Below are 14,948 nucleotides of genomic sequence, written 5' to 3'. Positions count from 1 at the left end.
TAAAACTCAGAAAAAACTGCAGGCTGTATGGACATGGGAAATACAGAAAAATGTGTTTTTGCAGTTACAGAAGCAATAAAGAATTGTAATGGCTACAAAAATTAGCTCTGTAATACCCTAGAATACTAAAATTATCCTAATCTAGTTAACAATATGCAAGTAGCATGCTAATGCTAAAGCTCTATTCCAGCACTAAGTAAAATAATATATAGATGACCAACAGAATAGCTATACCAGATTTTGTCCAGGCTTTAGCCATCAGACATTGATACACATGCTGATGCTCATCATGTTGTTATTAATTTTGTCATAGATTTTATTTATCATTGCAGCATTATTCGGGAGTTTAATATTTATAGTTTCATCCTGATACGATGTTACAGATGGTTTTAGAGAGCATTACCACCTCACTGGGAAGAAACTGAACTAGGATATGTTTAAGATATACTTTTTAAATACTGCATCTGATGTCAGAACTGGGAAGCTAAATCAGCATTGACTCAACTTAAGGCTCACTAGGATTCTTTGCCTTCCCTAAATCCAATTTCTAGAAATACAGTATCTTAAAATGCAGATCAGTTTGGAAGCCAACAAAGGCTTCCAAAACTGAAACTGAATTACAGATAAGACTGCCCCCCAGAATATCCAGTCATTTAATGGCACACCAGTTATGAGTGATCGGAAGATGTGATGGAGTGGGGGGGTGCATGTGTGAGTCAGGCTGGATGTCCGAGGCAAGCAGCAGCTCCCAGTGGCTAAGGATGACCCTGGGGCTACAACTGGCAGATAACACCTCTGCCTAAACAAAGAGCAGGGAGGAGCTGAGCTGGGGTTTTTGAATCGGGGGCGGCAGTTAGAGGCGAGGAAAAGGGAGAGCTGGAAGGCAGCCAGCCTGAGGAGGGGGAAAGCTACACCCCAGAGGGGCACCCCTCGGGGTCTTCCCCCCAGGACAGGTTGGAAGGACTGTCTCTGGCGGCTATGCTGTTGCTTCTGTGAGAAACTGGACATCTGTTGCCTAATAAACCTGCTGTTGTGCCTGCTGAGTGAGAGTCTCTCCTGCCAGCGGGCGGGGTGCAGTGCAGGGGGACCCCTGAACCCCATCACACTGGTGTCAGAAGTGGGATGCACTGCACCCACGGATGAGCTCCCAGCAGTGGCTGACTGAGCACCGGAAGCACAACCAATTTAACACCATGTGCTCTTGCAAAAAGATTTTTGTAATCATTATTTCAGTCTGATCAGATTAAATTAGCTTCTCCTGCATCAAATGAAGGGGCTAAAGTGTTTGGTTAGTATAAGTGTAGTACATAGTGCCCTTTGAACCATCACCTTTCGCTTCTGCTGAGAAGAGCCCGTGTTATATTGGCCAGCAGCTCTGCGTGCTTCCTCTTCATGCTGTTGGATTTGCTGCTGTAATAGAATGAGTTCACCAAGCAGGCCCTGCCACGAGTTTACAACAAGGAGAAGGAAGGGGAGAATTGGGGATGGGAGGAAAACAATGTTAAACCAAAGAGTGTTACATAAAAACAGATGAAAGACAGGATTAAATGGGTCAGTTCAAACAAAAAAGGAAACCCGTTTGCAACTGCTATTACAATCCAAGTGGGACTGGAAATGGCTAGCCAGCCTACAGGTCGTACAGAACAACACACAGGCTACATTTTAGAGTTGATGTCTTTTTTTATTTTTTTATTTTTTTTAAATAAATGCTCAAATCCAAAGGATTTAAACTACGCTTGGTTAAAGGGACTGTGGAGATTTTCAGCACCTCTTCCTCAATTATTTGCTTCCTGAGATCTGAAAATAGTTTTGATTTAAAAACAAACAAACAAACAAACCCAAGAAGTTCAACAAAAAGAGCTGATGTTTGGACTCTTTTAACGAAGTTGTATATATAGTTGTATGCCTAAAAGTTATCACATTCAACTTTAAGATTAAACAATTGTTTATTCTTAAGTATCTCAGTTGTACGGATAGCTTGTCAAAAGAGGGTTTGCTCTGATGCTCAAACTTCAAACTTGAAGGGAAGAGAGACTTTTGGAAGGGTACACAGGGGGAGGGAGAGAGATCTCTCTCTCTCCGTAGCACTTTAGCAACATCTAGTTAAAATGCATAGCTCTTCCCAGAAACCCAGAAGTTTCATGTGTCATGCTTAACACCCTCAACTTATTTCCCAGTTTCTCCATGAATAAAGTGCCTAATTATTTTACAGATTGCACCTCTTTAGTCCGGCACCTTTGGGACCTGACCTGTGCCAGACGAGAAAATTCGTCAGATGACCGAGGGGGGAAGGGGGTCAATATTGTCGAGCAGCATTACCAACATTTCCACTCTTTACTGGGCTCTTAGAAGACATTTAGGGATAAAGTAGAGCTAAAGAACAGCACAGAACACTGACAGCCAGGACAGGTGGCTGTAAACAAGCTTTATGGGGGTGTGGGAAATTTGGCTACACCCAGGATAAATGGTCACCCGGCTAACTAAAACCATGCCGGACCATGAATGTTTCTGGACCAGAGAGATTCAACATGTATAAACAATACATCTTAAAAATTCATATTTGTTCAGAAACGGTGCAAATTAAGTTGTAGGTTTGAAAAATTTAAAAACATTAAAAAGTCTGAACAACATTCTACTCAACTATAACAATACATCTGCTTTTAAAGAAAACATTTACTAGAATTATCAGTTTGAAAATATACACTATAATGTTTAAAAAAGCCTCAAATGTCAGAAGTTTGAATTCATTTTTAAGAAAATCAATTTAATTCTATAGAGCTAATGTATCAACAGATTATACATATATCACAAAATCCCCATATACAGAGGCATGTACACATAAGTACTGACACAAACGACATGGATGGATACAAACACTGTCGAACAGGATACAGTGGAAATCAGATTTTTTTTTTAATCAGTCTTTGTAGGAGTAGAAAGAGTCTCCTATTTATATGTCAATAAATACAAAGAGGAGCAGTTGTTTTATTTTGTTTTGTGTTTATTGTTTAAATCTCTGCACCACTGAAAAACCAAAAGTGTCATGCTATTGCATGAGAATCAGAAATGAAACCAACCCATCAAGTTTCACTGCCCACAAAGAGTAAAAAAGCTAATGAGTGAAAAAAGGACGTGTTTTTAGAATTCTGCTAAGTAAAGCTGCTATGGCTAGCAAGTAAGCAATTTCTCAAAATGACCTGACAGTATCCCTTTAAAAAAAATATGTGAAAGGTCAGAATCAACAAAAGGAAAAACAAAGGGCCACAGTGTCCAATATGCTATCTGTCTGCCACATGCAGTGACCTGTACCACGTGGTGTGGCAAAGTGGCTCGTTAGAGCCGCATACGTGGAGCGCCCTCTGCCCCACCGCACATGTGCCTGACCACTTGCTGGGACAAGTGTGGCAGCAGCAGCGGATGCGGTTCTTCCTGAGGCTCGGGCAGTTCAGCATGGTTTGGGGAGCTCAGGGCACTGGCGGCTTAGACGACGTGGCTTGGAGCTGAGCAGCTCACAGATTGCGCAGTGCAGTTTGGGGCTAGCGGTGCAGCTCCAGCGAGACACTGGCACTTTGTGGGGGGGAAGAGGTACGGTACCTGGCTGCAGCAGGGGGAGGTACCTGGCTGGGGGAGCAGAGCCTGGCTGGGGGAGGGCGTGGGGGTGCCATGTGATGATCTATTCAGTTGCTTTTGGACACCACTGACATAGTGAGTTAAAGCTGCTGGGGAAGCCCTAACTTGCCCTTTAGTGTTTAAACAGGCACTGCACAGTGTGTGACACTGTTCCATGTTAACAAATGCGGGTTTTGTTTAATTTTTGATTATTTGTGGCAATACCTGTTGTCTAAGCCTGATATTCCCCAAGGAACGAAGGAAAAGGCTTCTGAAGTGAAGTAATTACCTTTAGAACGACATCGAAGCAGAAATGGTGGCAGCGTAAAGAATGAGACTGCTTTAAATATAACTACATTTGAAGACTCCTCTTTCTCTGTTCTCAAGTTCCCAATAGGCATAGAAGAAGAAACTCAGCGTGAGGAGGGGGTGCACTAATGGAGCTAACCTGCATGAATTTATCTAGTTCTTTTTTGAATACTGTTGAAGTCCTGATCTTTACAACATTCTCTGGCGAGGAGTTCCACAGGCCTACCTGCTACCCATTAATTTCATTTGGTGACCCCTAGTTCTTATATTACAGAAACAAGTAAATAGCTCTCCCTTATAATAGACCTCTATCTTATCTCCCCCTTAGTTTCCTCTTCTCAAAGTTGAAAAGTCCCAGTCATTTTAATCTCTTTTGATATGGCACCCATTCCAAACCACTATTCATCTTTGCTGTCTTTTTTCTGAATCTTTTCAAAGTTCAGATATCTCTTTTAGAAGAGGTGTCCATGTCTGCACACAGTATTCATGATGTGGTCATAGCAAAGATACATATAGAGAGCCAATAAAATATTCTCTATCTTATTTTCTACCCCTTTTCAATGATTCTTAACATTCTATTTGCTTTTTTGAATGCTGCAGCACAAGTGCAGGGGCCATGCACAACTTGACCTGCTGCCCACAAACACAGAAGAACTAGTGGGAGAAATAGAAGTGAATGGAAACCTAGGCTGCAACGACAAGGACATCATAGATTTCAGGATCCAGACAAAAGAAAGAAGGGTGAGCAGTAACATACAGACTCTTGATTTCAAAGAGCAGACTTTGACTCCCTGAGAGAGCTGATGAGCAGGATCCCTTGGGAAATGAAGATTAAGGTGAAAAGAGTTCAAGAGAAATGGTGGTATTTTAAAGAAGTCTTACAGAAGGCACAGGAACAAACCATCTCACGGCACAGTAAGAAATGCAAACTGGGTAGGCAACCAGCTTGGCTTAACAGGAAAATCCTTAGTCAGCTTAAACTCAAAAAGGATGCACACAAGAAATGGAAACATGGACAGTTGACTAAGGAGGAGTATGAACATACGACTGGAGAATGCCAGGGAGTAACCAGGAAAGTTAAAGCACAGTTGGAACTGCAGCTGGCAAGGGATGTAAAAAGTAACAAGAAGGGTTTCTACAGGCATGTTAACAATAAACAGGTTATCAGAGAAGGGGTGGGGTCATTACTGGATGAGAGAGGAAACCTAGTGACAGATAACGTAGGAAAAGCTGAAGTACTCAATGCTTTTTCTTCATCAGTCTTCATGGACAAAGTCAACACCCACACGACGGTCCTAGACAATGCAGTATGGGAAGGTGGAGGGCAGTCATCTGTGGGGAATTGGCGGATGTCATCGCTGAACCTTTTGGCCATTATCTTTGAAAACTCTTAGAGAAACGGGGAGATCCCAGATGACTAGAAAAAGGCAAACGTAGTGCCCACCTTTGAAAAAGGAAAGCAAGACAATTCAGGGAACTATAGACCTGGGAAAATAACGGAGGGGATCCTCAAGGAATCCATTCTGGAGCACTTGGAAGAGGGGAAAGTGATCAGAAGTAGCAACATGGATTCACCAGGGACAAGTACTGCCTGACCTATCTGAATGGCTTCTATGACAAGGTAACCGGCTCTGTGGACACGGGGAAGTCAGTGGATGTGATATACCTTGACTTCAGCAAAGCTTTTGACACAGTCTCCCACAACATTCTTGCCCATAAGTTAAGGAAATACGGACTGGATCCTTGGACTATACGATGGATAGAAATCTGGCTTGATGGTCAGGCCCAACAGGTAGTGGTCAATGGCTCAATATCCGGATGGTGGTCAGTTTCAAGCATTGTGCCACAAGGCTCAGTTCTGGAGCTGGTGCTGTTCAACATCTCTGTTAATGACCTGGATGAGGGATTGGGTTGCACCCTCACCAAGTTTGCAGATGACACAAAACTAGGGGGAGAGGTAGATACGTTGGAGGTTAGAGAGAGAATCCAGAGGGACCTGGAGAAATTGGAGGACTAGGCCAAAAGAAATCCGATGCGGTTCAACAAGGAGAAGTGTAGAGTCCTGCACTTGGGAAGGAAGAATCCCAAGCATTGTTATAGGCTGGGGACAGACTGGCTCAGCAGCAGAATGACGGAAAGGGACCTAGGGGTTATGGTGGATGAAAGGCTGGATATGAGTATACAGTGTGCCCTTGTAGTCAAGAAGGCTAACGGCATACTAGGGTGCATTAGGAGGAGCATTTCAAGCAGATCTAGAGAAGTAGTTGTTACCCTCTCTTCGGCACTGGTGAGGCCACATCTGGAATATTGTGTCCAGTTTTGGGCCTCCCAGTATAAAAAAGACATGGATGTGCTGGAGCAGGTTCAGCAGAGGGCAACAAAAATGATTAAGGGGCTGGAGCAAAAGACCTATGAGGATAGGCTGAGGGATTTGGACTTATTTTGTTTACAGAAGAGAAGACTGCGGGGCGATTTAATAGCAGCCTTCAACTTCCTGAAGTGGAGCTCTAAAGAGGATAGTAAGAAACTGTTCTCAGTGGTGTCAGATGGCAGAACAAAGAGTAATGGTCTGAAGTCGAAGAGGGAGAGGTGTAGGTTAGATACTAGGAAAAACTACTTCACCAGGAGGGTGGTGAAGCATTGGAACTTGTTGCCTATAGAGGTGGTGGATTCTCCATCGCTGGAGGTTTTTAAGTCCCAGATTGACAAGGTCCTGGCTGGGATGACTTAGAGGGGATTGATCCTGCTTGAAGCAGGGGGCTGGACTAGATGACCTCCTGAGGTCCCTTCCAGCCCTATGATTCTATGAAGTGGATGTTGTCAGAGACGTATCCACAATGATACCAAGATCTCGCCCTTGAGTAGTTGTAGCTAAATTAGTCCTCATCATTTTATACGTATAGTTGAGATGACTTTTTCCAACGTGCACCACTTTACATTTATCAACATTAAATTTAATTTGCGATTTTGTAGCCCAATCACTTAAGATATATCCAAGTAGCAGCATTATTTAAAAACAAGCTATTCCGAAAGAGATATTCTGGAACAGCTTATTTTGAAGTAATTCTGCTTCACAAAAAAAATGCATTTTGTAACAGCACTCAGCTAATTTGACACAGAGAATCTACACACAATAAAGCATATTTTGAAACAGAGCCATCAGACGCACTATGGCTTATTTCAAAATAAGTTCTATTCCCTGTTTACACAGCCTCTGTTTTGAAATAGCTGTTTAGAAATAGGTGTTATTCCTCGTGGAATGAGGTTTACCTATTTCAAAATAACTTTGCTGTGTAGACATACCCTCAGTTTTCTAAGATCTTTTTGAAGCTCTTAACAGTCTGCTTTGTTCTAAACTATCTTGAGCACATCAGCAAATTTTCCCTTCTCACTGTTTACACCCCTTTCTTCACATCATTTATAAACAGTTGGATAGGCCTGGTCCCAGTATAGACCTTTGGGGACACCACTAGTTATTTTCCATTCTGAAAACCTATAATTTACTCCTACCCTTTGGTTCCTGTCTTTTAACCAGTTTTCAATCCATCAGAGGACCTTCCCTCTTATCCCATGACAACTTACTTTACTTAAGGGCCTTTGGATGGACCTTGCCAAAGGCTTTCTGGAAATCTAAATACACTACCTGCACTGGACCCCCTTATCCACATGCTTACTCACCCCCTTTAAAGAACTCCAGTAGATTAGTAAGGTATGAGTTCCCTTCACAGAAACCATGTTTACTTTTCCTAAACTATGCACACCCATGTGGCTGACAATTTTATTCTTTATTATAGTTTCAACTAATTTGCCTTAGTACAGACATTAGAATTATTAGTTCGTAATTGCCAGGATCAATGTTAAAGCCCTTCTTAAATATTTGCATCTCATAAGCTATCTTCCAGTCATTGGACAGAGAAGCTGATTTAAAGGACAGGTTACAAACCACAGTTAAGAGTTCCACAATTTCACATTTCAGAACTCTTGGGTGAATGTCATCTGGTCCCAGTGACTTGCTACCGTTAAGTTTATTAATTTGTTTCAAAACCTCCTATAATGGCACCACAATCTCGGATAATTCCTCAGATTTGTCACCTAAACAGAATGGCTCAGGTTTGGTAATCTCCCTAACATCCTCAGTCGTAAAGATCAAAGCAAAGAATTCATTTAGTTTCTCCACAATGGCCTTATTGTCTTTGAGTGCTCCCTTAGTATTTTGATCTTCCAGTGGTCCCACTGGTTGTTTAGTAGGCTTCCTGCTTCTGACCTATTTAAACATTTTTTCTTGAGTTTTTAGTTACCTGTTCTTCAAACTCCTTTCTGGCTTTTCATAGAATCATAGAAGAGTAGGACTGGAAGGGACCTCAAGAGGCCATCGAGTCCATCCCCCTGCCCTCCTGGCAGGACCAAGCACTTTCTAGACCATCCCTATAAGCCATCTATCTAACCTCTTCTTAAATATCTCCAGTGATAGAGATTCTACCACCACCCTTGGCAATTCGTTACAGTGTTTGATCACCCTGACAGTTAGGAACTTTTTCCTAATGTCCAACCTGAACCTTCCCTGCTGCAATTTAAGTCTGTTGCCTCTTGTTCTATCCTCAGAGGCAAGGAAGAACAAGTTCCCTCCCTCTGCCTTATGACACCCTTTTAGATACCTGAAGACTGCTATCATGTCCCCCCTCAATCTTCTCTTTTCCAAACTAAACAAGCCCAATTCTTTCAGCCTTTCTTCATAGGTCATGTTCTCTCGATCTTTGATCATTCTCGTTGCTCTCCTCTGGACCCTCTCCAATTTCTCCACATCCTTCCTGAATTGCGGTGCCCAGAACTGGACACAATACTCCAGCTGAGGCCTAACCAGCGCAGAGTAGAGCGGGAGAATGACTTCTCGTGTCTTGTTCACGACACACCTGTTAATGCATCCTAGAATCATGTTTGCATTTTTTGCAACAGCATCACACTGTTGACTCATATTTAGCTTGTGGTCCACTATAACCCCTAGATCCTTTCTGTTGTACTCATTCCTAGGCAGTCCTTTCCCATTCTGTATGTGTGACACTGATTGTTCCTTCCTAAATGGAGCACTTTGCATTTGTCCTTATTAAACTTCATCCTGTTTGCCTCACCCCATTTCTCCAGTTTATCCAGATCCTTTTGAACTATGACCCGATCCTCCAAAGAAGTTGCAACCCCTCCCAGCTTGGTATCATCTGCAAACTTAATAAGTGTACTTTCTATGTCAATATCTAATTCGTTAATGAAGATATTGGACAGAACCGGTCCTAAAACAGACCCCTGTGGAACCCCACTAGTTATACTTTTCCAGCAGGATTGAAAACCATTAACTACTCCTCTCTGGGTACGGTTATCCAGTCAGTTGTTCACTCACCTTATAGTAGCCCCATCTAAGTTGTATTTGCATAGTTTATTGATAAGTATATTATGTGAGACCGTGTCAAATGCTTTACTGAAGTCTAGGTATATCACATCCACCACTTCTCCCTTATCCACAAGGCTCGTTATTCTATCAAAGAAAGCTATTAGATTGGTTTGACATGATCTGTTTTTAACAAAACCATGCTGGCTGTTCCCTATCACCTTTCCACCTTCCAAATGCTTGCAGATGATTTCTTTAATTACCTGCTCCATTATCTTTCCTGGCACAGAAGTTAAGCTGACTGGCCTGTAGTTTCCCAGCTTATTCTTGTTCCCCTTTTTATAAATGGGTACTATATTTGTCCTTTTCCAGTCTTCTGGAATCTCTCCCGTCTCCCACAATTTTCCAGAAATGATTGCTAAAGGCTCAGATACCTCTTCTATCAGCTCCTTGAGGATTCTAGGATGCATTTCATCAGGCCCTGGTGATTTGAAGACATCTAATTTTTCTAAGTAAATTTTAATTTGTTCTTTTCTTATTTCAACTTCTAAACCTACCCCTTTTTCACTAGCATTCTCTCTGTCAGGCATTCCTTCAGATTTCTCAGTGAAGACCGAAACAAAGAAATCATTAAACATCTCTGCCATATCCAAATTCCCTGTTACTGTTTCTCCCTCCTCACTGACCAATGGCCCTATCCTCTCCTTGGTCTTCCTCCTGTTACCAATGTATTTGTAAAAAGCCTTCTTGTTTTCCTTTATGTTTGTAGCTAGTTTGAGTTCATTTTGTGCCTTAGCCTTTCTAATCTTGCTCCTGCATGCTCATGTTGTTTGCCTATATTCGTCCTTTGTAATTTGTCCTAGTTTCCATTTCTTATATGATTCCTTTTTATTTTGAGATCATGCAAGATCTCCTGGTTAGGCCAAGGCAATCTTCTGCCATGTTTTCTATCTTTTCTACACAGCGGGATAGCTTGCTTTTGGGCCCTTAATAATGTCCCTTTGAAAAACTGCCAACTCTCCTCAGCCGTTTTTCCCCTCAGTTTAGCTTCCCATGGGACCTTACCCACCAGCTGTCTGAGTTTACCAAAATCTGCCTTCCTGAAATCCATTATCTCTATTGTACTGTTTTCCCTTCTACCCTTCCTTAGAATTGTGAACTCTATGATTTCATGATCATTTCACCCAAGCATCCTTCCACTTTCAAATTCTCAATAATTTCCTCCCTATTTGTTAAAATTAAATCTAGAACAGCTTCCCCCCGGTAGCTTTTTCAACCTTTTGGAATAAAAAGTTGTCTGCAATGCAATCCAAGAATTTATTGGACAGTCTGTCCCCTGCTGTATTCGTTTCCCAACATATACCTGGATAGTTGAAGTCCCCCATCACCACCAAATTCTGGGCCCTGGATGATTTTGTTAGCTGTTTAAAGAAAGCCTCATCCACCTCTTCTACCTGGCTAGGGGGCCTGTAGTAGACTCCTAGTAGGACCTCATCCTTGTTTTTTACTCCTCTGAGTCTAACCCAGAGACTTTCAACTCGTCCATCTCTTACGTCCATCTCCACCTCTGTCCAAGTGTGTACATTTTTAATATACAAGGCAACACCTCCTCCCTTCTTTCCCTGTCTGTCCTTCCTAAGCAGGCTGTACCCTTCAATACTAACATTCCAATCATGAGTATTACCCACCAAGTTTCTGTGATGCCAACGATATCATAGCTGTATTCATTTATTAGTACTTCCAATTCTTCTTGTTTATTTCCCATACTTCTTGCATTTGTATATAGGCATCTCAGACATTGATTTGGTCTTGCCTCCCAGTTTTGCCCTGGCCTTCTATTTACTCTCCCAGTGTAGCCCATACTCCCGCCCATTTCAAGTTCATCTCCCAAGTATCCATGCTCTCCACTTACCTGCAGGCTTTGCTCCCCTGCCCCCGTCGAACCTAGTTTAAAGCCCTCCTCACTATACTTACTATATTTTTACACTTTACCTGACAGTTTATATACTCCTTTCTATGTTCCTCATTGAGATTTAACTTCCACTTTTTAAACAATGCCTTTTTACTTTTCACTGTTCCTTTATCTAGCTGTTAAGCCAAGGCATCATCCTTTTGATTTTCTTACTGTGGGGTTTTTTTGTTTTGTTTTTTTTTTTAAATGTGGGGGTATACGCATAACGGGACTCCACTATGGTGTCTGAAAAGTTTCCATGCAGCTTGCAAGGATTTTACTTTTGGCACTGGACCTTTTAATTTTTGTTTAAGTAACCTCCTAATTTTTGTGTAGTTCCCCTGTCTGAAATTAAATGCCACAGTGTTGGGTTGCAGAAGTGTTTTCCCCACCACAGTGACGTTAAGTTTTATTACACTGTGATTACTATTTCCAAGCAGACCACTTATATTTAACTCAAATCAGATCCTGAGCTCCACTTAAGACTGCTCCACTTTTAAGGCATTAAGAAATTTTATCTCTGTGGTTCTGTCCTGAGGTGATGTGTACCCAGTCAATATCAGGACAACTGAAACTCCCCCTTATTACTGAACTTTTTATTTTGATAGCCTTTCTAATCTCTTTTCATAGCATTCCATAGTCACTATCACCATCTTGGTCAGGTGGTCAGTAATATATCCCTACTGTTACATTTTTATAAGAGCACAGAATTACTATCCAACAGCACTAATAAAAATAAGATATGTGATCTACAAACAAGTATGGAATATTAAATTTTGCTTTCATCACTGGCAAGGCAAAAGTTGAAAATACATGCTAATAAATTTTATTAACCAGCCAATAGCACATTCATGCAGCAAAGTCATCTTCTAGGACAAAAAAGAAGCGAGCAGGCCATAAAAGCAACTCCCGCATTAGCCTTTGAGCAGGAAAAGAATTAAACCCAAAATTTGATACATAGTATTTAAATGGAAAAGGGTTATAAAATGCAATACTTTAAGACATACAACTAAAGCTCGTGCATGCAGCATTTTCAGGTTTTATATTAAGGCTTGAACCAGCCAACACTATCACAGTCACAAGCAGTAAGTGTTGGCAGGATCAGGCTGTATACAAATTCAAAATGAATACAGAATGACTTCAATAACATGCCTGTTATGACCCAAGTCTTCAGAGAAGGGATCAGCAATACCTGGCACATGTGCCAAGAGTTGCATGAAAGCCAATTTTCATCGGCACGTGAGGCGGGAACTCAGCACTGCCCCTCCTACCCCTTGTAGCCGGGAGTTTGCTCAAAGCCAGGCTGCCTGTGGATTAGCAAAGACCAACTAATGCTGCCAACCACCACCTACACAGTAAAGTTCTGCATCTTTATTTATTAATGAAACTATTGTAAGTAGGACTATTAGCGATTTTAAGAAGTATCACCTCAGAAAGGTTGCTGACCCCTGCTTTAGGGAATATCATTCTGAAAGAAGGTTTAAAGACTTTACATCACTGCCTCCTTCCACACAAAACACTGTAACTGTTAGTGTAGCTGTTATAAACTACAATACACTAAACAACTGCAGTTCTTTCAAGCATATTTAAATACAAATCCATAGTTTGTTACTAAAGTGCTTTTTTAAAAAAATCTAACTCCTACAGAAAGCACACAGATTTTAATCTTTTATGAAGCTTTGTGACTGAATGACTAATTATCATCTGTAAATATACCTTTTTGTATTGTTTGTCATTTTCATATCCTGGGTCTGTAGCTCTGAATGCTGTTTCTCCCTGGGAACCTAGGAAATAAATTTAAGAAACTTACTGAAATGTCTTAGTACCCTGTTTAAAACCCAAAACTAAGTGTAATAGGAGGTCCAGTTTTTAGAACAACCCAGTACCCAAGTATTCACCATACAAATAATCTTTCTGAAGTTGCAATCGTTCTACACATTATTGTAAATAAGCATAGAAGCAGCTTAAAACTGATTTGTTGGTCTATACCAGTCTAGTATCCAACTCTAACTGAACGTGCTGCTATTAAAAGATAACAGGAAATATTAGCTAAACCATTTGGTTCTGAAGACATTTTTGCTGATGAAATGACTGCATGTGCTAGACATCAAGTGATGGAACATATGTTACATCATTATTTGTGTTGAGAAACACAAAACAGCCCCAACAGAGTGTAAAGATTTTTCTTCTGGTCAAACTTCTGAAAAAGGTCTGAACTATGGGCATTTGTTTAGCGTTTGGACAGTGAGCCATTGACTTACTGTTCTTGGGAACTGAGTTTTTTAAATTAATTATAAAATCTTTTTAATTCAAGATTATATTGCAGCAACGAACTGCATTTTTACTGTTATTCACTCCCTTTTTAGTGTTATCACTGTTTAAGTAAATTTTAAAGAGGCATGTTAAGGGCAGTAAAAAGGACTTTTTACACACCTAACAAGAGAAGCAGATCAGAAGCTCCTATGACTTCACTAACCAAATTGTAACCTGTGAAAAACCAGCAAAAAAGGGGAAATAAAAATTATAAATACAAACAAATGGCAAAACAAAGATGTGAGGGATTTCAGTCTCAGAGCTGAGGGACTGAGCAGTCATAACAGCAAATATGCCAAACTTGGTACACTGACAAAAGCAGCTAAAATGGATAATGGATAACAAGTCACACCAAAGTCCAAATTACATTCCAGTCACGAACACCTCAATACATAGGAGTCTTTGGTTTCTGATACGGCCCTTCTCATCACCTTTACACTCAAATCCCATTTAGAGTTTCTGCACATGGTTTTTGGATATATTATGTTTTCCAATAATATTAAAATACACTACCTTTTAAAAAAAAAAAAAAAAAAAAGTCTGCACTCAGCTGGCTCCTTGCCCTTGCCCCCCTCCCGCCACCACCACACCAATACCGTGTCTGGGGCTGCTGAAGTACCGGAACTCAGTACTGGCTAGTCCCAGGAGAAAAAACACACTTTTAAAATACACACATTCCTTGCATAGAACAATTCTGTTGTACACAATGCAAGTAAACTTGTTATGAAAATGCAATAGAACTAGAACAGTTACAATGTTTTCAAACACCAACAAAAAATGTGGTCGCTATGAAGCTTTTATCTATGTACAGCTACCTCTTTGTACCTCCAGCTATATTTACAATATGCTGTATTAAAATCAAGATTAAATGTGTTTCTAAAAAGATAATCTTGAGTTCAGCCACAAGTTTAGGAGGGCTGATAATGCTTCACTTGTGTAGCACAAAATAGTTCCTTCCACTAAAGGAATGTCTGCATAAATGTCTACACAGTAAGTCACACTAGATTCACAGGTTATGTCTACAATAGAAGAATCTGTCGACAGAAGTAACTGTCGACAGGGAAATCTTGACAGAACCTCTGTCAATAGATTGCATCTACACACAACTTGCTCTGTTGACAGAACTCCCAAACTGCACTGCCCTTTGATGCCAGAAAGCAGAACGGCAGCTCTGCAAAGAGGGCAGCCAGGCAACGGGAAGCCCTCTCTGTCGAAAGAAGCATCTACATTGCACGTCTGTCAACAGTACGCTGGCAACAGAGTGTTATGGCTCAAATTTTTGAGGGATAATACTGTTGAGGCAAATGCAGAGTTCTGTCGAGAATCTGTCAACAGAATGCTTTAAGCATGCAGACACTCCCTGAGTTGTGTCGACAGAAGGCCCCTTCT

General features: G+C 41.0%; 1 protein-coding gene across 5 annotated transcripts in view; it reads right to left on the bottom strand.

Annotated features, from left to right (window-relative positions):
• OPA1 (OPA1 mitochondrial dynamin like GTPase) overlaps positions 1-14,948 on the bottom strand; it is an 86,890-nt gene that overhangs the window by 60,898 nt on the left and 11,044 nt on the right. For 2 of the 5 annotated variants that reach the window (XM_075003943.1, XM_075003947.1), the window contains 3 exons: positions 13,680-13,733; positions 12,963-13,030; positions 1,330-1,440 (listed from right to left, as the gene is read on the bottom strand). In XM_075003943.1, the coding sequence (XP_074860044.1) occupies positions 1,330-1,440; positions 12,963-13,030; positions 13,680-13,733 (233 nt within the window). The remainder of the gene's footprint in view (positions 1-1,329; positions 1,441-12,962; positions 13,031-13,679; positions 13,734-14,948) is intronic. The other 3 variants (XM_075003945.1, XM_075003944.1, XM_075003946.1) reach the window with 3 other exon arrangements.

This window comes from Carettochelys insculpta, chromosome 10 (assembly GCF_033958435.1).
Source record: "Carettochelys insculpta isolate YL-2023 chromosome 10, ASM3395843v1, whole genome shotgun sequence".
Taxonomy (NCBI): domain Eukaryota; kingdom Metazoa; phylum Chordata; order Testudines; family Carettochelyidae; genus Carettochelys; species Carettochelys insculpta.
The sequence above is the reverse complement of the archived record's forward strand: the minus strand, read 5'-3'. Positions and strand labels throughout refer to the sequence as shown.